At 44.5% G+C, this 22426-nt stretch overlaps 1 protein-coding gene across 6 annotated transcripts in view; it reads right to left on the reverse strand.

Moving 5' to 3' along the window:
• The window catches only part of LOC138246189 (scavenger receptor cysteine-rich domain-containing group B protein-like), a 390419-nt gene extending 368237 nt beyond the window's left edge, over positions 1 to 22182 (reverse strand). For 3 of the 6 annotated variants that reach the window (XM_069200523.1, XM_069200520.1, XM_069200524.1), the window contains exon 1: positions 21986 to 22182. In XM_069200523.1, coding sequence (XP_069056624.1) covers positions 21986 to 22049 — 64 coding nt within the window. In that variant the 5' untranslated portion in view covers positions 22050 to 22182. The remainder of the gene's footprint in view (positions 1 to 21985) is intronic. The other 3 variants (XM_069200522.1, XM_069200521.1, XM_069200519.1) reach the window with 1 other exon arrangement.
• Between the last annotated feature and the right edge of the window lie 244 nt (positions 22183 to 22426).

Below are 22426 nucleotides of genomic sequence, written 5' to 3' on the forward strand. Positions count from 1 at the left end.
CCCTAGGTGGCGGCTGAGCTAGAGGCCAAAATCTACAGGTAGGCACTTTGCTAAAAACAGGTCTGTTTTCTGTGATGTGTCCACGTTGCGCTTTGGGGCGTTTCCTGTCGCGGGCGCTAGGCCTACCCACACAAGTGAGGTATCATTTTTATCGGGAGACGTGGGGGAACGCTGGGTGGAAGGACATTTGTGGCTCCTCTCAGATTGCAGCACTTTCTGCCACAGAAATGTGAGGAACATGTGTTTTTTTAGCCAAATTTTGAGCTTTGCAAAGGATTCTGGGTAACAGAACCTGGTCCGAGCCCCGCCAGTCACCCCTCCTTGGATTCCCCTAGGTCTCTAGTTTTCAGAAATGTACAGGTTTGGTAGGTTTCCCTAGGTGCCGGCTGAGCTAGAGGCCAAACTCTACAGGTAGTCACTTCGCAAAAAACACCTCTGTTTTCTTCCAAAATTTTGGAGGTGTCCACGTTGCGCTTTGGGGCGTTTCCTGTCGCGGGCGCTAGGCCTACCCACGCAAGTGAGGTATCATTTTTATCGGGAGACGTGGGGGAACGCTGGGTGGAAGGAAATTGGTGGCTCCTCCCAGATTCCAGAACTTTCTGCCACAGAAATGTGAGGAACATGTGTTTTTTTTAGCCAATTTTTGAGCTTTGCAAAGGATTCTGGGTAACAGAACCTGGTCCGAGCCCCGCCAGTCACCCCTCCTTGGATTCTCCTAGGTCTCTAGTTTTCAGAAATGCACAGGTTTGGTAGGTTTCCCTAGGTGGCGGCTGAGCTAGAGGCCAAAATCTACAGGTAGGCACTTTGCTAAAAACAGGTCTGTTTTCTGTGATGTGTCCACGTTGCGCTTTGGGGCGTTTCCTGTCGCGGGCGCTAGGCCTACCCACACAAGTGAGGTATCATTTTTATCGGGAGACGTGGGGGAACGCTGGGTGGAAGGAAATTTGTGGCTCCTCTCAGATTCCAGAACTTTCTGCCACAGAAATGTGAGGAACATGTGTTTTTTTAGCCAATTTTTGAGCTTTGCAAAGGATTCTGGGTAACAGAACCTGGTCCGAGCCCCGCGAGTCACCCCTCCTTGGATTCCCCTAGGTCTCTAGTTTTCAGAAATGTACAGGTTTGGTAGGTTTCCCTAGGTGCCGGCTGAGCTAGAGGCCAAAATCTACAGGTAGTCACTTCGCAAAAAACACCTCTGTTTTCTTCAAAAATTTTGGTGGTGTCCACGTTGCGCTTTGGGGCGTTTCCTGTCGCGGGCGCTAGGCCTACCCACGCAAGTGAGGTATCATTTTTATCGGGAGACTAGGGGGAATGCTGGGTGGAAGGAAATTTGTGGCTCCTCCCAGATTCCAGAACTTTCTGCCACAGAAATGTGAGGAACATGTGTTTTTTTTAGCCAATTTTTGAGCTTTGCAAAGGATTCTGGGTAACAGAACCTGGTCCGAGCCCCGCCAGTCACCCCTCCTTGGATTCCCCTACGTCTCTAGTTTTCAGAAATGCACAGGTTTGGTAGGTTTCCCTAGGTGGCGGCTGAGCTAGAGGCCAAAATCTACAGGTAGGCACTTTGCTAAAAACAGGTCTGTTTTCTGTGATGTGTCCACGTTGCGCTTTGGGGCGTTTCCTGTCGCGGGCGCTAGGCCTACCCACACAAGTGAGGTATCATTTTTATCAGGAGACGTGGGGGAACGCTGGGTGGAAGGAAATTTGTGGCTCCTCTCAGATTCCAGAACTTTCTGCCACAGAAATGTGAGGAACTTGTGTTTTTTTAGCCAATTTTTGAGCTTTGCAAAGGATTCTGGGTAACAGAACCTGGTCCGAGCCCCGCCAGTCACCCCTCCTTGGATTCCCCTAGGTCTCTAGTTTTCAGAAATGTACAGGTTTGGTAGGTTTCCCTAGGTGCCGGCTGAGCTAGAGGCCAAAATCTACAGGTAGTCACTTCGCAAAAAACACCTCTGTTTTCTTCCAAAATTTTGGTGGTGTCCACGTTGCGCTTTGGGGCGTTTCCTGTCGCGGGCGTTAGGCCTACCCACGCAAGTGAGGTATCATTTTTATCGGGAGACTTGGGGGAACGCTGGGTGGAAGGAAATTTGTGGCTCCTCCCAGATTCCAGAACTTTCTGCCACAGAAATGTGAGGAACATGTGTTTTTTTTAGCCAATTTTTGAGCTTTGCAAAGGATTCTGGGTAACAGAACCTGGTCCGAGCCCCGCCAGTCACCCCTCCTTGGATTCCCCTAGGTCTCTAGTTTTCTGAAATGCACAGGTTTGGTAGGTTTCCCTAGGTGGCGGCTGAGCTAGAGGCCAAAATCTACAGGTAGGCACTTTGCTAAAAACAGGTCTGTTTTCTGTGATGTGTCCACGTTGTGCTTTAGGGCGTTTCCTGTCGCGGGCGCTAGGCCTACCCACACAAGTGAAGTATCATTTTTATCGGGAGACGTGGGGGAACGCTGGGTGGAAGGACATTTGTGGCTCCTCTCAGATTCCAGCACTTTCTGCCACAGAAATGTGAGGAACATGTGTTTTTTTAGCCAATTTTTGAGATTTGCAAAGGATTCTGGGTAACAGAACCTGGTCCGAGCCCCGCCAGTCACCCCTCCTTGGATTCCCCTAGGTCTCTAGTTTTCAGAAATGTACAGGTTTGGTAGGTTTCCCTAGGTGCCGGCTGAGCTAGAGGCCAAAATCTACAGGTAGTCACTTCGCAAAAAACACCTCTGTTTTCTTCAAAAATTTTGGTGGTGTCCACGTTGCGCTTTGGGGCGTTTTCTGACGCGGGCGCTAGGCCTACCCACGCAAGTGAGGTATCATTTTTATCGGGAGACTTGGGGGAACGCTGGGTGGAAGGAAATTTGTGGCTCCTCCCAGATTCCAGAACTTTCTGCCACAGAAATGTGAGGAACATGTGTTTTTTTTAGCCAATTTTTGAGCTTTGCAAAGGATTCTGGGTAACAGAACCTGGTCCGAGCCCCGCCAGTCACCCCTCCTTGGATTCCCCTAGGTCTCTAGTTTTCTGAAATGCACAGGTTTGATAGGTTTCCCTAGGTGGCGGCTGAGCTAGAGGCCAAAATCTACAGGTAGGCACTTTGCTAAAAACAGGTCTGTTTTCTGTGATGTGTCCACGTTGTGCTTTAGGGCGTTTCCTGTCGCGGGCGCTAGGCCTACCCACACAAGTGAGGTATCATTTTTATCGGGAGCCGTGGGGAAACGCTGGGTGGAAGGACATTTGTGGCTCCTCTCAGATTCCAGCACTTTCTGCCACAGAAATGAGAGGAACGTGTGTTTTTTTAGCCAATTTTTGAGCTTTGCAAAGGATTCTGGGTAACAGAACCTGGTCCGAGCCCCGCCAGTCACCCCTCCTTGGATTCCCCTAGGTCTCTAGTTTTCAGAAATGTACAGGTTTGGTAGGTTTCCCTAGGTGCCGGCTGAGCTAGAGGCCAAAATCTACAGGTAGTCACTTCGCAAAAAACACCTCTGTTTTCTTCCTAAATTTTGGTGGTGTCCACGTTGCGCTTTGGGGCGTTTCCTGTCGCGGGCGCTAGGCCTACCCACGCAAGTGAGGTATCATTTTTATCGGGAGACTTGGGGGAACGCTGGGTGGAAGGAAATTTGTGGCTCCTCCCAGATTCCAGAACTTTCTGCCACAGAAATGTGAGGAACATGTGTTTTTTTTAGCCAATTTTTGAGCTTTGAAAAGGATTCTGGGTAACAGAACCTGGTCCGAGCCCCGCCAGTCAGCCCTCCTTGGATTCCCCTAGGTCTCTAGTTTTCAGAAATGCACAGGTTTGGTAGGTTTCCCTAGGTGGCGGCTGAGCTAGAGGCCAAAATCTACAGGTAGGCACTTTGCTAAAAACAGGTCTGTTTTCTGTGATGTGTCCACGTTGCGCTTTGGGGCGTTTCCTGTCGCGGGCGCTAGGCCTACCCACACAAGTGAGGTATCATTTTTATCGGGAGACATGGGGGAACGCTGGGTGGAAGGAAATTTGTGGCTCCTCTCAGATTCCAGAACTTTCTGCCACAGAAATGAGAGGAACATGTTTTTTTTTAGCCAAATTTTGAGGTTTGCAAAGGATTCTGGGTAACAGAACCTGGTCCGAGTCACACAAATCACCCCATCTTGGATTCCCCTAGGTCTCTAGTTTTCAGAAATGCACAGGTTTGGTAGGTTTCCCTAGGTGGCGGCTGAGCTAGAGGCCAAAATCTACAGGTAGGCACTTTGCTAAAAACAGGTCTGTTTTCTGTGATGTGTCCACATTGCGCTTTGGGGTGTTTCCTGTCGCGGGCGCTAGGCCTACCCACACAAGTGAGGTATCATTTTTATCGGGAGACGTGGGGGAACGCTGGGTGGAAGGAAATGTGTGGCTCCTCTCAGATTCCAGAACTTTCTGCCACAGAAATGTGAGGAACATGTGTTTTTTTAGCCAAATTTTGAGGTTTGCAAAGGATTCTGGGTAACAGAACCTGGTCCGAGCCCCGCCAGTCACCCCTCCTTGGATTCCCCTAGGTCTCTAGTTTTCAGAAATGCACAGGTTTGGTAGGTTTCCCTAGGTGGCGGCTGAGCTAGAGGCCAAAATCTACAGGTAGGCACTTTGCTAAAAACAGGTCTGTTTTCTGTGATGTGTCCACATTGCGCTTTGGGGTGTTTCCTGTCGCGGGCGCTAGGCCTACCCACACAAGTGAGGTATCATTTTTATCGGGAGACGTGGGGGAACGCTGGGTGGAAGGAAATTTGTGGCTCCTCTCAGATTCCAGAACTTTCTGCCACAGAAATGTGAGGAACATGTGTTTTTTTAGCCAAATTTTGAGGTTTGCAAAGGATTCTGGGTAACAGAACCTGGTCCGAGCCACACAAATCACCCCATCTTGGATTCCCCTAGGTCTCTAGTTTTCAGAAATGCACAGGTTTGGTAGGTTTCCCTAGGTGGCGGCTGAGCTAGAGGCCAAAATCTACAGGTAGGCACTTTGCTAAAAACAGGTCTGTTTTCTGTGATGTGTCCACGTTGCGCTTTGGGGCGTTTCCTGTCGCGGGCGCTAGGCCTACCCACACAAGTGAGGTATCATTTTTATCGGGAGACTTGGGGGAACATAGAATAGCAAAACAAGTGTTATTGCCCCTTGTCTTTCTCTACATTTTTCCCTTCCAAATGTAAGACAGTGTGTAAAAAAGACGTCTATTTGAGAAATGCCCTGTAATTCACATGCTAGTATGGGCACCTCGGAATTCAGAGATGTGCAAATAACCACTGCTTCTCAACACCTTATCTTGTGCCCATTTTGGAAATACAAAGGTTTTCTTGATAGCTATTTTTTACTCTTTATATTTCAGCAAATGAATTGCTGTATACCCGTCATAGAATGAAAACCCTCTGCAGGGTGCAGGTCATTTATTGGCTCTGGGTACCTAGAGTTCTTGATGAACCTACAAGCCCTATATATCCCCGCAACCAGAAGAGTCCAGCAGACGTAACGGTATATTGCTTTCGAAAATCTGACATTGCAGGAAAAAGTTACAGAGTAAAACTTATAGAAAAATTGATGTTTTTTTCACCTCAATTTCAATATTTTTCTTTTTCAGTTGTTATTTTCTGTAGGAAACCCTTGTAGGATCTACACAAATTACCCCTTGCTGAATTCAGAATTTTGTCTACTTTTCAGAAATGTTGCGGTTTATGGGATCCAGCGTTGGTTTCATGCCCATTTCTGTCACTGACTGGAAGGAGGCTGAAAGCACAAAAAATCGTTAAAATGGGGTATGTCCCAGTAAAATGCCAAAATTGGGTTGAAAAATTGGGTTTTCTGATTCAAGTCTGCCTGTTCCTGAAAGCTGGGAAGCTGGTGATTTTATCACCGCAAACCCTTTGTTGATGCCTTTTTCAGGGAAAAAACCACAAGCCTTCTTCTGCAGCCCATTTTTCCAATTTTTTTTTAAAAAATGAAATTTTCACAGTTTTTTGGCTAATTTCTTGGCCTCCTTCTGGGGAACCCACAAAGTCTGGGTACCTCTAGAATCCCTAGGATGTTGGAAAAAAAGGACGCAAATTTGGCGTGGGTAGCTTACGTGAACAAAAAGTTATGAGGGCCTAAGCGCGAACTGCTCCAAATAGCCAAAAAAAGGCTCGGCACAGGAGGGGGAAAAGGCCTGGCAGCGAAGGGGTTAAAAGCCTATCGTGTCCGTTCATACCCAAACTAATTATACCATTCACTCTCACTTGCCAAGTTTTCACTTCTGTACGGTGAGTGGAGCATAAACTGATGTTTTGCAAATGCTAAGAACTTAATTTAGTTTATTTTTCTAAATATTATGTGAAACGGTAACTACTAATGTTGTCCAACTGCTTGAAGAGTACTTACAAAAAGGGGACACACCAACATACTCTATTGCAATTGAATAAATAAAGCTTTCAACAATAAAGCTTACAGATTGCTTCTTGTTATTAGCGGCTCCAGCCTTAAGCGGTAATTTAACGCATTGCGTTATGGGACTTGTAGTCCTGATTCAGCACCATTAGCCTAAACCACTAGATCACACCGATTTAGACAAGGGCAAAAAGCACTGGAGTCTGAGGACCCTGGTGACATGAAGATTTCTATTGCCACACAATAGAACCATCATAACTGGATCCAGGCCGGGGCTAGCTAGTTAGGTACTGAAGCATGTGCAAGGGAGTTATTAAAGGATAGGGTGGGGTAGGACACGGCAGGTCCGTGTTGGGCTTTTCGGACAAAAAAGCAGCTTTGGGAGCAGAGAGCCTGGCACCGGTGTCCATATTTCCGTGTCAGTAAAACATGGCACTCTATCGCCAGCCCCAACCCTTCCCGACGTTTAAGCGCTCCATACGAATATTATATACAAGTTCATTTAAACTGGTTTCTCGTGTGCTAAAACGATTGCACAAAGGGGGGTATATAGCGTGAACCACTAAGTATTACTGTCGTTTTTACAAGTTATTTTTAAATCGCATTGGGCAAAAGGCCTCCGAATTAAAGAAAATTCTGTGATTAGGAAGCCATGCAGATGATGTGTTTCTTGCCTTAACTCGCCGCCCACCCCTCTCTCCCACCCTGGTCTTGTTAGCAAGTACTGGGAAACACTCCTACTGCAGCTTCTGAAGTGCCATCTGTACAGTGTGTATGTTTGTGGTGCTAACAAACAAAGACAAAATGTACATAGATAAGACACATCCTCGGAGGAGTTTTCAGTCGCATTCAGGTTTCTACTCTTCGCTGGGTACTACGGCCCCACTCATTCTTTGCTGTCCCAGAAACTCCAGCTCTTAGCTGAAAGGGGCAGCATTTTCAGAGTGTTAAGGCCCATATTTATACTTTTTGACGCTAAACTGCGCTAACGCAGTTTAGCGTCAAAAAGTTTTGCGCCGGCTAACGCCATTCTGAAGCGCCATGCGGGCGCCGTATTTATTGAATGGCGTTAGCCGGCGCAAGCAGACCGGCGCTGCCTGGTGTGCGCGAGAAAAACCACGTACACCAGGCAGCGCCGGCGTAGGGGGAAAATGGCGCATGAGCGTCTTAAAATGGGGCAAGTCAGGTTACGTCGAAAAAATCGTCGTAACTCGACTTGCGCCATTTTTTTTCGACGCCCATCCCCCATCAACATGACTCCTATCATTGTAAAGATAGGAGTCATGCCCCCTTGCCCAATGGCCATGCCCAGGGGACTTATGTCCCCTGGGCATGGTCATTGGGCATAGTGGCATGTAGGGGGGCACAAATAAGGCCCCCCTATGCCACAAAAAAAATTTGAAAAATAACAAAAATTATACTTACCTGAACTTACCTGTACTTCACTGGGATGGGTCCCTCCATCCTTGGGTGTCCTCCTGGGGTGGGCAGGGGTGGCAGGGGGGGTCCCTGGGGGCAGGGGAGGGCACTGTGGGCTCATTTTGAGCCCACTTGTCCCTTAACGCCATCCCTGACCCACTCGTTAAAAAGCGGCGCAAATGCGCCGTTTTTGGCCACGCCCACTCCCGGGCGTCATTTTTGCCCGGGAGTATAAATACCACGTAAAGGCCTGGGAGTCATTTTTTTAGACGGGAACGCCTCCCTTGCATCTCATTAACGCAAGGAAGGGGTTCACGCTAAAAAATGACGCACACTCCGGGCACTTTGGCGCCCAAAGCGTCTAACGCCATAGTATAAATATGGCGTTAGTTGGCGTTAGTTTAGCGTCGAATTTGCGTCGAAAAAAACGACGCAAATTCGGCGCAAACGGAGTATAAATACGGGCCCAAATATCTGAGACATGAGCTGACTGAACACCCAATTTAAGTGTGTGGCTGTTGAAAATGAGCGAATGTGCGCACTAACAAACAACTAAAAAAAGGAAATCATTTGAATAATTCTTTGGGCCAATAGTCGTCAAAAAGATGCACGTTAGGATCTCAGTTTATTAACAACAAAAAAAAAGTTGTTTAAAAATTCCCACTTTTATTTAAAAGTTTCTGCCAGCAGCTTTTGTTGTAAACATAAGTTACAATACAATTTCCGACAGTATTTGCATGCAGGATTTGCGCTATTTGTTTTGATCATTCTATAAAATACTGATTTTTGTTTACACGGTATTTTAACTATCATCTTTCCAGGCACAAAACAACCCATTACCACCAAGTAAAAGGCTCTCTCTCTTTTGTACACTGGAAAGATGAAAAGCTGAAAGGAAAAGCTGAGACTTTATTATTTATGACTGATGTCTGCAGTAGGAGGATTAACAATATTTTACTGTGTTGCAGCAGTCTCGCTTTTCATCTGCCAGTGCTCTTCGCATTGTGCTCACACCCAATTTGTTCGTGCTAACTACTTTGAATACTTGAGCGATTTTACTTTTGTGGACACGTTATTTCACATGTGCGAGTTGTGGTAGAAGGGTTTATATTTACATTGCATAAGGACTAATATTTATTTAATTCTAAAACATACATATTTTGGGATTAAAGACAGGTAACAAAATATCAGCTAAAGCAATACACACAGTGCTTAATTTGTAAATAAAAAGGTGCCGTGCCCAAAGCCCTCCTCTTAAACATGCGGCTGCTGCAATTAAATGTGTGAACACGGAATACTGATGCAGCCTAATCCTGAAGCCATCTCGGGCCTCTTCAATCCATTTAAAGAACACTCTCTGCCCCTTCAGCTCTCTCTGGTTACTTTCTTCTGTTGTGACACTTGTTTTGTTTTTCTCTTCCTCCGTCTTTCTCATATGTGACTTTTGCTCACAGTAAATGCTTAAGGCAGAAAAATAAGCACCAGCCCTCAAAAATAAGTGCAGGTGCTCCGCACCGGAAACAGCAAGCACAAATTAAGCACTACATACCTCTGCATTTTTTAAGGAAGAAATTAAAAATATTTTAAAGATGGTGGATATGTGCTGTTAAATAATTGTTTCTGGCGCTGCTCGCTGTGACTCCATCTTGGCGCCAGGTTGTTACAAAAGGTGCGATTCCACACATTCCTTTTGAAGGGCCAAAGGCTGCCTAAAACCTTGAAATTACACTCCTAGGCTTTGAAAATACTCGCAACAAATACACCTGCAAATATGTTTATTGTGTGTTTATTGTAAATAATAAGGTAAAAACATTGCTTAGAAATACCAAAGAAGTTACTTAACAACAAAACTAGAAAAATAAAACATTTAACAAAAAGCAAGACTTTTTTATTTAATAATACACCATACACACTGCACCACACACCAACAAAGATTAAACATAAACATGCATAAATAACATTAGAATTGAATATGTTCATACTAATACACAACAGTAATAAAAAAAACATGCCGTCACATCCAAAGGTGAGACCTATTGGCTATGCCAATGCTTGTTCTACATATAAGTCACCACTAAGGTAAGCCCTAGGTAACCCACAGGACAGGGTGCTATGTAGGTAAAAGGCATGGAATGGACATATGTGTTTTATATGTCCTGGTAGTGAAAAACTCCTAAATTAGTTTTCTAGTACTGTGAGGCCTGCTCCTTTCATAGGCTAGCATTAGGACTGCCCTCGTATAGTTTTGTGGTAGATTCTGATGTGAAAGGGGTAACCAGGTCATAATTAGTATGACCATAATTGTAATAGAAAATGCTGCTTATTGGTGAGTTTGGATTTTATATTACTATTTTAGAAATTCCACTTTTAGAAAGTGAGCATATATCTGCACTTAAAAACCATCTATGCCTTACAGCCTGTCTCCAATCAATGTATTGGCTGGTTTACATCTCCCTTGTGCATTTCTCCCAGACAACCACAACCACAACCACAAACACAGGACACTCAGTCACACCTGCATTCATCTGAATATGAATGGGTCTTCCTGGGCTGGAAGGGTGGAGGACCTGACACATTTCAAAGGCTAGTGGCCTGCCCTCACACAATGGACTGCCAAACCCCTACGGGGACCCTGGCAGACAGGGCTGTACTGAAACGGGAACTTGTGCACTTCAAAACCACTCTTTGAAGTCTCCCCTACTTCAAAGGCATTTTTGGATATATAAACTGGATCTCTGACCCCTCCGACTCAGACACTTCTGGACCTGCAACCTGTCAAAAGGAACTGCCTAGCTGCCCAAAGGACTCATCTGGACTGCTTTGCTGAGAAGGACTGCTGCCCTGCTGTTGCCCTGCTGCCCTCTGACTGTGCTGAAAAGGACTCTGCCTTCCTCAAGAGTGCTCTCCAAAGGCTTGGATTGAGCTTGCCTCCTGTTTTCTGACATCTCAGGGCCACGTAGGTGGTCATTACGACCTCAGCGGTCTTTTTACAAGACCGCTGAGGGACCGCCGTGCGGAAGACCGCCAGTAGTGGCGGTTTGCCGCTCGGCTTATTATGACTGTTGGCTGCTCCCCGTCCTTTTTCCGACAGAGAGCCGCCAACAGCCATACTGGCGGGCGGCGGGGAAGTGGAGGTTGCTCCACCGCCACGCCAACAGAACACCGCCCACCGAATCACGTCCTGTGATTCGGCGTGGCGGTGTTCTGTTGGCAGTGTGGTGTCGGCGGAGCAGCCCCCATGGCTCCCGTACCCTCCCGGAGGAGCGACGGAAAGGGTAAGTCGATCGTCCGTTAGGGGAGGGGGGTAAGGGTGTGTTGTGTGGGTGGATGGGGGTGTGCGTCTGTGTATGTAGAGGGGGTGTGTCAGTGAGTGCATGCTTGCGGGGTGTTGCATGTTAGGGAATGAGTGCGTGTATGTCTGTGGGTATGTCTGTATGGATGTGTGCGTGTATGTTTGTATGTGGATGTGCGTGTCTGACTGTGTGTGTGGATGTTGGCATCTATGTCAGTGTGTGTGCATGTGTGTGTTGGTGGTGCCTGCGTGCGTGTCGTGTATGTGTGAGTTATGTGATGTTGGGGGTCGGGGTTGGGAGGGGGGCCCTGCCACATTTGGGGGGTGGCAGGGGAGGTGGGGGGTGTAGGGGAGGGAGTCGGGGTGGGGGTGGGGGTGGGGAAGACCCCTATCAGTGCCAGGGAAAGAATTCCCTGGCACTGATAGTGCTGACCGCCACGGATTTCATGGTGGTTTCAAACCGTATGAAATCCATGGCGGTCAGCCGGGTCAAAATACCGCCGGAGGTATAGTGTCGGCCACCGGGCTGGAGACCCAGGTCTCCAGCCCGGCGGGCGGAACGGAGAACCGACGGATGACCATGGCGGTAACCGCCATGGTCATAATACAAAAAAAAAGACCGCCAGCCTGTTGGCGGTCTTACCGCCGCTTCTCCGCCTCCCACCAGGGTCATAATGACCCCCTTAATCTCTTCAGGAAATTTCTTGTGTGCCGAAAATCTATGCTTGGCCTGCCGGAAATGACGCACATCCTGCCTTGTGACTGAGAAATTGCTGCACAGCCGAACCGGAATGACCCAGCCTGACTTCCTGAGTGGAAATTCGGATCAGCACAACACCTGTGCCTTCTTCCAGCACATCAAGGATTTCCCAACATCGTCCCTAGGCGTCAAAAAGATCCCCTCATCGCAGTGAGGAACCAAGACTGTGTGTCGAAAAATGACACAAGCCCGTTGAAGCATGGAAAGCAATGATGCAACGTCTGTGCCATGTCAGAAAATCTGACGCATACCTTATTTTTCCATGCATCATCCTCTGCGGTCTCCGTGCGTGTTATTTTTGATGCAAGCTAGGTACTTTGTGTAACCAAGAGACCCCTGTTGAATTCTATCATTTAAGACTCTTTAAAAACTTGCAAAAGTGATATTTCAACATGTGCTTATTGAATCTTTGTTGTTTTACCTTATTTTATTCAGATAAATATTATCTATTTTTCTAATCCTGTGTGGTGTATTTTTGTGATGTTTTCACTGTGTTACTGTATGATTTAATGCACAAATACTTTATTGCCTTCTAAGTTAAGCCTGACTGCTCAGTGCCAAGCTACAAGAGGGTGGCACAGGATAATTTAGATTGTGTGTGACTTACCCTGGCTAGGATTGTGGTCCCTACTTGGACAAAGATGTATACCTCTACCAACTAGAGACCCCATTTCTAACAATAGCCATGCAAAATTCAGACAATTGTTCTACATTTATATATACCTAATAACTCACCACCACACTTCATTATCACTCATTCTAAACTACATTCATCCACACTCATAAGACACACTGTCTCTCAGGAACCCTTAAAAAACAATTTATGTTATCCAATTTTGCTCAATAAAGAGACCATTTTTCTTTTAGTCTCCCACTGATCTAGGGTTTCGATGTAATGTTGTTCGGCATATGTTTTGCTGGCTTACACATTTCCTGCACACCCTTCATCAGGATCTTCTAAACAATAGATTATCTCTCTGTGACCAGGAAACCAAGCAGAGTGGAATCTAAAAGGGGGCGCTCGATGCTTCTTATGCCAATAACACATCTAGAGAAGCATAATGAAGTCTGCGGAATTATATATATGAACTGATTGAGAGAAGAGGGGGCCTTTAAATATTCATGTATAGAAGAAATATGGACTAAGCATCCAGCACCTCCATATTAGAATCCACCCTTCTTTGTTTCCTAGTTGCAGAGAGACAACCTATTGTTTAGTAGGTCCTGATGAAGGTGGTGTAGAACATGTGTGAGCCAGTGAAACATACATGGAAAACATTAAATGGAAACAATAGATCATTGGAGGACTAAATGATATTGAGCAAAATTGTATAATATAAACTTTTTCTGGGGTTTCTGGGAGAGAGAGTGTGTGTTATAAGTTGGATGAATGTAGTTCAGAATGAGTGATGATGATTCAAGTGGGGTGGTGAGATGTATATATATGTATGGATGTAACAAATATTTGAATTTATTATTTAAATTATTGGTTGTTTAAGAAACTCAATTTGACTGTGGTTTATAAAATGTATTGATATAATTGATGTATAAGTTATCTTTTTCAGAAAATGATACTAGATATATGTGATTTATACAAAAAAACAAAAATAAAGTACATTTGGGTCAGAGACTTAGTTGGATATATTTCACCTGTTATTGTAGATAGGTCACGCAGGAACACTTATTTGCTGCTTGATGTTTTGCTTCCGTGCGTTCTCGTACCTTAACCAATCTTTTATGGTGTGCCCTTTATGGCTAGGGTTAGACATACAAACAGCATGCACTTCCTACACAAAAAAGCCATGCATCAACAATATGAAAATGTTGTCAAGATGCAAGTTATGATTCACCCATGCACATAGCTACTAATAGTGCAGCAAGTGCATTGGCACCACAGCCAGAAGTGAAAGGGCTCTTGCAAAAGAGTAAAATCTCACAGCAACATTGTAGTAGCCCAAACATGAAGGTATGATGGAACAACAAATGCTGGAACCACTCATGCCTGAACAACGGGGTCGGAACAACAACCGCATTGCTACCACGAATACCTTTACCACGCATGCCTTTACACTGATTTTTCATTGTAGAAGCATGCCTAGTAAAGGCATGTGTGGGAACGGCATGCGCGGTTGTAGCATGTGACCCTCCCCCCACCTGCCCTAAGGCCTAGAAGTGCCCTACCCCTTAAACAAAACAACCCCAGATACCTCCCACCCACCGTGAGTCCTAAACCCTTCTCTGACCACCACCACCCGCTCTAAAAACAACTGATCCACCACCCCACCCCAAAAACAAAACTACCCCAACCCCATCCCCAAAAACCAAACTACACCAACCCTCCCACCCCCAAAAGCCAAACTACTCTGACCCCACCACCTCAAAAACAAAAGTACCCTGACCCCATCCCCATCCCCAAAAACCAAACTACCACAATCCCCATTCCCCCACCCCCAAAAAGAAAAGTACTGCAACCCCCACCCCCACCCCCACCCCCAAAAACCAAACTACCCTGATCCCCCACCCCAAAACCCAAACTACCCTGACCCCCACCCCACAACCAAACTACCCCAATCCCCCACTCCAAAAAACAAACTACCCGCACCCAAAAACAAAAGTACCCCGAGCCCCCACCCCTAAAAACCAGAACTATCCGACCCCCCACCTCCCACAACCAAACTACATCAATCCCCTAGCCCCAAAAACCAAATTACCCCATCCCCAAAAACAAAAGTACCCGACCCCCACCTCCAAAAACAAAAGTACCCCAACCCCTCAACCCCAAAAACAAAAGTACCCTGATCCCCCACCCCCAAAAAACAAACTACCCCAATCCCCCACCCCAAAAACCAAACTACCCCGATTCTCCACCCCCAAAAACCAAACTACACCAACCCCCACAACCAAATTACACCGATCCCCCACTCCCACCCACAAAAAACAAACTGCCCTGCCCTCAAACTGACCCTCAAAAAACAAAAGTATCCTGACCCCCAAACCCCAATACAAAACTACCCGAACCCCCACCCCACCCCTAAAAACAGAACTATCCCTATCCCCCACCCCTAAAAACAAGAACTACCCCGATCCCCCACCCCGCTCCTAAAAAATAAAAAAACGACCCTGACATCCTACCCCCCAACCCCGCCCCAGGTGCACTTACCTGACCACGTCCTCTCCCGAAGCACTCTCCCTTTTTCTCTGCCTTAACCATGCATGTGCGCTGTTGAGCACATGCGTGGTTAAGGGAAAGAAAAAGGGAGTCGTTGGTAACGCAAGCATTGTTCTGCTTGCGTTAACAACATTGTCGTGGTTCCCGTGTTTTTGTTCCGGACATTTTCCCCAAACATGAGGGGCAGTATGCTTGTAGGACAACATTACTTTAAAAATATGGATTTCCTTTTCCAGCATTTCTGCTTTTTTTTGTATGCAAATGTTTTCTTTCAGTGTCATGAAGGATCGTGCCTTCACATGCTCCTCAAGCCAGCTGAGATTTTCCCAGGAAGTCCATTAGTATCACAGTAAATATATTGCAGTTCTGCACTATAAATGGTCAGACAAAGCTCTTTTCTTGAGCTGTGTATAAAAGTCCCTCCTCGTTCACAGGAATAAACTTTTCTTTTAAAAAAAAACAGGAATTTCACTTGGCAAAGCGTAGGATTCCAGGGCTTGAGCCCATGATACAAAAAGTCTTTTGAAAAACTAAAACTTAAACAACACTTATAACCTCTGCCTTCTTGTCTCTCTATATAGATCAATAATTTGATTGAAAGAATGGGGCCAGGATAAACTGCAGTAATCTCATCAGAAAATGACATCAAAAGACAATGGCTAATACTTACAAGGAGCTTCCACCATTGCTGCGTCATTTTTTTTTGACACAGCGATGGTGCAGTTACTGCTACATATTTACAAAGTGATGCATTTCTAGAAATGTATCACTTTTCTTCCCTGTGTGACATTTTTAACCTGTGCGACAACCAGTTGCTTCAGGTTAAGCTAATCATATGCAAGGTAGGCCTTCCCTCTTAAACTCCTATGCAGGACAGATGCATCCATATTTACAAGGTTTTAGGAATGTGACGCATCTTTGGGAAATGACCAAAATGAGTCAAAATTCCCACCCTTACTAAACACAGGTGTTAAAATGAAGCAGTGGCTGTGTCAGAGAAATGTGACCAGTTAAAGTCACTTTCAATGCTGAAATCTGTGAGGAAATCACATACCCCCAACAGGTAAGTGCACACATAAGGTAGGTAAAACAGTACATGTTACACTACACTACATCAATGCCCTATGTCACACACACGTGGGCATAGTGATACAAATAAGTACACTATACCCACTTGTTTGTGTGACATGCATGACCAATGTAATAGAGTACAAGGCCCGTTTTTCACCTTTTCACACTATGTTACATTGGTCCTCATAAACTAGGCTATGCGTCAGTCAAAACTGATGCATCACCTCTGTATTTTGATGCATTGCTTTAGTTGTGTCCGTTTTCTGACCAACTACAGCTATAAGTCACTTTTGGGCCGGATGCCTTATGGCATTCTTCCCATGGATGCATCAGAATTTCTGACGTATCCTTGAGACCTTGTGCTATAGAGCGCCTTATTGTAAATGTGTTGCATCCATTGTGTCATAAACTCTTACGGCGCAACGCAAGGAAAAGTGATTTATTGCTGCAGTACCGCAGTGATGCATCAGTTTTTGTAAACAAGCCCCAATGGTTCTTTAGATGATTGAAGAATATCAGGATGGATGAGGAGAAGCCTTCAATATTTCACTTGTCCATTGGTTTTCTAAATAATATAATTGCATTCTGGGAGACAAGTCTCACTTTTAACATTGCAAACATTGACTGGAAATTCCCAGCATGCAAAGTGCTATTGGCTAAAGCCAATAATACCTGAAAGTGTCCTGCATGACATGAAAGATCTTAACAGCCATCAGGGGTGGCTCCTCCACAATGGCGGAGGAGCGTCATCCCCCTGGCCAAGAACCAGGAAATGAAAAATAAAACAATAGCTACACTATCATTTTATTTTTCATCTGCTGGCTCAGCCAGCAGTGAAGGGAGGGGTGCGGCTAGACCATGGGAGGGGGAAAGATGAAGGGGAGTGGACTGCACCTAAGTGTGCATGTGTGTTTGGCCGGCAGTCTCAAGCCAATCAAACACACATCAACACTTAGGTTTCTCCAGCCTGGCTGTGTTGAACAACCGGGCTGGAGAAACTGCACAGGTCCCAGGGTTGTGCCCAAGTGGCAGTCCAAGCAGCTCAGGCTAATCTTGGTGCGGCTTTCTTGCTATGTTTAGCATGAAAGCAGCGCCAGGATTGCTGGGGAGTCTATGCTGGTGTCCTAGTGATGCTGGGCCACCACAAGAAAAGGAGCGACGAGCGAGGCAGCAGGAAAAGTAAATTGTATTTATTTACTTATTTCTAATTGTTTTCCCCTGTTCCCACCATCCACCCCCTTGACAGTTGCAGCAGCTGCTGCTGACAGCCACAATCTTTAACACCTGCACGTTTCCTTGAACACCACTCTCTTAGGGACAGATTATTTTTCTCTGTGAATAGAATAGCAGTACTTAGAGCTCAGCAACAAAAAATAAAGATCGTTGCTATTTTTCTAAAGCTCATAACTGCTCAATAGCCTTTTCGATGTGCAATATCGTGACCACTCCTGGTATTTTAGCCAAAAATACTTTCGATTCTACATGTATAGGTTTATTTTTGCAATCAGAAGTATGACTATGAAAATCCAAACATGCAAAATGCTATTAGTTATAGGGCCTAGGATGGCGACAATGTCACGTATGAAATAGGTCAGCAATATGCAGAAAGTAAAACATCCCCAGGACAAGGACGACTCTAGTTTGATTGCACTGTGCACTCTGGGGGTATTTAGGAGCTATAATTCCCCCAGGATATTTTTGCAATTCTTCAGAGGAGGAACATTGTTAAAGCAAGCAAGCTGGGGTGAGTTAAGCACTTTGCTAAGATTTAAAATTACTTTATACTTCGATGTGTAGACCACACCCTATGATTATTTATCGTTGAAGAGATTAAAGGAAAAAACCTGAAATCAATACCCTTTGAAGTATCAAAAAAAATAATGCGCAAGGCATGTAATTTTGTTGCCTCATGTTGGAACGCAAGATTGGACAGTAAAGTGTGAATAGAGAAATTCCTCACTGCAATGTTTGAACTAAACATTTTCTCAGTTTGAGATAAAGGAGAGTTAACATAGAGGTGGGAGGAAGTGTTTGTTGTGTAGTAGGTGTTCCCACAAAAAAATGAAAAGGGACATGTGATGTAAATGGATAGCAACAATTTACACCTTCCAAGAGAGTGACGACAAGGGTAGAAAATACAGGAGGTTCAGCAGTATGTGTTTCAGCGTGCATCACTTTGGTTAGAGGCATTCTATGGTCTGTTCACTGGTTGTGTTGAAGTCATGCTCTGCACTGGTGGCACGAATAAATTAGTCTTTTCACTGTTGCACGAAGTAGATAACATCTGTTTACATTAAACTTGAGTTATGTGTAGAAGAAATGAATAAAACAAATCGATTGTAAATGCGTTTTGTATGCTTATTAAATGTAGTAATTTTCAGTGTCCTTAAAAAGCTAGAAGCAAAGGACGTAGTCCCACCAAAATGCTACATTAACATTTTTCAGAACGGACTCACGATTACACTTCCGCTACTTAAAAAAGTATTTATGCTTTAGTATCAGTTACGTGCTTGAAATGGGGAACAAAGAGTTTATTGGCAGTATGAGTTTAAGGCTCGGATGACTTTGAGTAGATGTTTTTAAAACATGGGCCCCAATTCTCTATGTAATATTAAATGTATTGTTTGAAAGTCCAGTAGAAAATAATTGTATTCGTTATTAAATACAAGAATTGCTGATATGTTTTGGTAGTTTGGTTTTGGTGTGTGATTGTTTCATGTACAGTGAAAAGGTTTTATATTCTGAAAATTAAAGAAATAAATTGAGAATTGCAATCGGGTGTAATTCAAGGAGACGATAGACATTGATTGTTTGCCTTGAAAAGGCAGAACAGCTTGTTTGAACTGATTGTGTTTAAACGGTGTTTTACCTCTTTAGAAAAAAGATTCAGGCATTGTGTGTATATGGCAACTTACAATCAATTGTATCGCAAACTCACCGTCCTGCTTTGATCCAACGTAAAATAATGCCCTATACGAAACACCCACATAAAATCCTGAAAATCAGCAAGCTGACACAGTGATGGAGAGTAACACAGTGGTCAGGATCTCCCATGCCAGGCGTGAGGAACTCATCCAGTCCTGTTATTTACTCTGCTTGTTGGCTCTCTGAAAACCCCTTTTTATGGCGAATAAATCACAACCACAAATACCACAAGCAATGTACAGCTCAGGACTGGATGAAATGACTCGCGCCTCACAAACAACATCTCCAGAATGTTGTTCCAAACAAAGAACATACACAAAAAAACAGACATTTTGGGCCCCCCAAATAATGACATGTCCACCTAAAGACACCCTGAGGAAGGATGTTAGTGAAGCAAAACTTGCCCCGGAGGAAGTGGGCAGCTATCACTGCTGACTTTTGGTCATCATGCCTTGCTTGATGTGCACAGGCTGCCTGTGGAAAGTGGGAAGCAAGACAGTGAATATACCATGATTACCCTGTGAGAGCACAGTTTGTATCCATTTTTCCATCACTGTCATGCCCACACCTGCCAGCCCCAACAACAACCATCAAACCTCTTTGAGTCTTCCAGTAAGGTTTGCCTTATAAATTCGGTACTCACTCCTCTGCAACTAGATCTGAAGTTGATCAATGTTAGATGTGATTGGCTTCTCCTGCTCCAATTTTTCCTTTACGTTTTTGCATTGTGTTTTCAATGTAACAAATTCCAGGATGCAAAGAAAAAATACCAAGACTCAATCGACCTCTCCTTCCTGCTTCACTTCAGTCAGTCACTAATTCACTTACGTGTCCACCTCTCTGGAAAGCAGTTTCCAACGTTTAGAAGTTGGCTGCAACATTTGACAGAAACGTGTGTGTGCGCGGCAGCAAAATTACATTGATAACTTGCCGCACAAAGAGATACAGGTGCTATCTGACATTCAAGCCACTGCTGCAGAAGGACTGGCTAGTTACAATGTGAAAGGTAAACTATAGTGCTTCAAGGCCTTTCAAAGATTGCAGGTCACTACTATGCATTTACTAGTCTGGTCACACCTACAAGGCTGGTGGTAACCACAGTGCTTCTATCAGCGCGAGTCACATCTGTAGTGATACAAGTAAACTATGGAATGCCCAAGAAATTGATGACATGAGGTCCAATAAATAGCTAAACCTGCAGACCTACAAAGAGGCTCCGTAAATGTGTATTGGAAGTGTAATATTTTAAAAGAGCATTTGCTAATTTAAAAAAAAAAGAAGCTTGTTACTTATAAACACAGTTCTTGTGATTTCCTGAACACTTTGTTTTACTCCTGTTCCAAAATCTCATCACTTGTCACTCGACAAAGCGAACCAAGCACATTTCTGATCGGTGCTTTCTTTGATGGGGAAAAAAACAATCAGTTATCGATCTTGTGCTGCCTGCTGGACAAGAAGTATTTTCATGTGTCCTATGAGTTCTGCTAAGTGCGTTGAGTTGTAACTCTGTGTGTGGTTTCCCTCTCTCTCCAGCACACTGGCTCACATAAACCCCCTGGCACTCCTAGTCCTTGAAATCCATGTTATAATTTAGAGCAGGTCATTGGAACAGACTGTGGGCCTGATTTAGATTTCGGCGGATGGGTTACTCCATCACACCGGTGATGGATATCCCGTCTGCCGAAATACAAATCCCATAGGAAATAATGGGATTTCCATTTCAGCGGACGGGATATCCATCACCATTGGGATGGAGCAACTTGTCTGCCGAAATCCAACTCAGGCCAGTTGGACCTGATTTAGAGTATGTAGAGGGGGTGGCTCCATCACATACCTGACAGATATCCCGTCCACTGTATTCCGATTCCATTATAGCCTATGGAACTTGTCATATGGCAGATGGGATATTGATTATATTTGTGATGGAGTAACCCGTCTGCCAAACTCTAAATCAGGCACTCTGCAGGGATCTGTTTGGTGTGAGTGGTCAGAACGCCGCTACAATCAGCCGAGCCTGGCAGCACACTCTGGGGATATCATGGTACAGGAACGCCAAATAGTGAATATTCAACGAAAACAAAGCACAGCGAGCCCTGTGCCATGGTAACTGCTGATCCAGCAACATGGATCTGTGTACCTGGATCATACGAAACACTAAGCGACCATATCAGCTGCATCGGCATAATGACGTCAGACATTTAGATGTGTTTCATTCATCATTTAGTTTTGTTTATTGATAAGGAAGACTAAAAGTTCATTTCTATTCCTAATCTTGAAAGAGCGTTAATGACCCATTAAAGAGACACATTAATGCACTGTATAGGGCATAATCAAATGAGCATACAGTCCAAAGGGAAAGGAGTTATTAACAAAAAGCGGAACTTTTTGAGACGTGATTTCACAGCTGAGGAAAAAAATATAACAATACATGGAAGGACTAAAATGTGATTATCTAGAATGAATAGCGAGAAAATCTTTGGCTTATCCAGCTCTCTTCTGAATTGTGCACCATAAGCCTGCATATCAGCTAATGAATGACACAAGAGTTCATCACTGTATTTTATAAAAAAAACATAAGGAAGCGCCCGCTTGCAGCCAAAAGAGCAAAGCATAGCTTGATGCACAATTCACTGAGTGTACTACATAATTTAGAAAGTGTGCGGCGCACAACTCCTGAGGCCACAAGTACGTAATTTGCAGACCACATAAACATGAATTTAGTGTCCATATATTTGTAGACCATAGAAACATAAAGGTGAGTCACATATATTTGTAGACCAAATAAACATGAATTTAGGTCCCATATATTTGTAGACTACATAAACAGTAATTTAGGTTCCTTACATTTGTAGATCACATATACACATGAACTTAGGTCCCATATACTTTTAGCCAACATAAACGTGAATGAAGGTCTAATGTCCTGATAACTGAGACCTATTTATCCTTCAAGCCTACCAATCTGAGCACAGGATTGATGGAAAGCCAAGGGGATTCACTCACCTATGAGGCACAGAAGGAACTCCATCGCTGGTTTGATCTGAGCATGTATTAATAATATAGACATGTGTTGATCTCGCTCTGCATCGGTTGCTTTATCAGGAGTCAGGATGAGGAAGTGCTGGTAGAAGATGCTGAATTTATAATAAAGGCGGGGGGATAGACCAGCCCGATGTCATGATTAGAACCATTCAGAATGAGCCAGGCTCCTCTATTTTCAAACGCTGTCTTTGATTTGCTTTGCATAGGCTACATTGAAAATACAATAATGCTGACCACGCAATGTAGTTAATAACTGTGATTTTATAAAGTAAAGTACAGCCGGAAAAGGTTTTGCAATACTGGCAGACTGCTGACTTGGAGTAAATGTATGTTAACAAAGAGAACGTGTTAACTTGTAGAGGAAGTGCTTTGTTCGCCGGAATTGAAGTAAACACAGCTAAG

This window comes from Pleurodeles waltl, chromosome 7 (assembly GCF_031143425.1).
Source record: "Pleurodeles waltl isolate 20211129_DDA chromosome 7, aPleWal1.hap1.20221129, whole genome shotgun sequence".
Classification (NCBI taxonomy): domain Eukaryota; kingdom Metazoa; phylum Chordata; class Amphibia; order Caudata; family Salamandridae; genus Pleurodeles; species Pleurodeles waltl.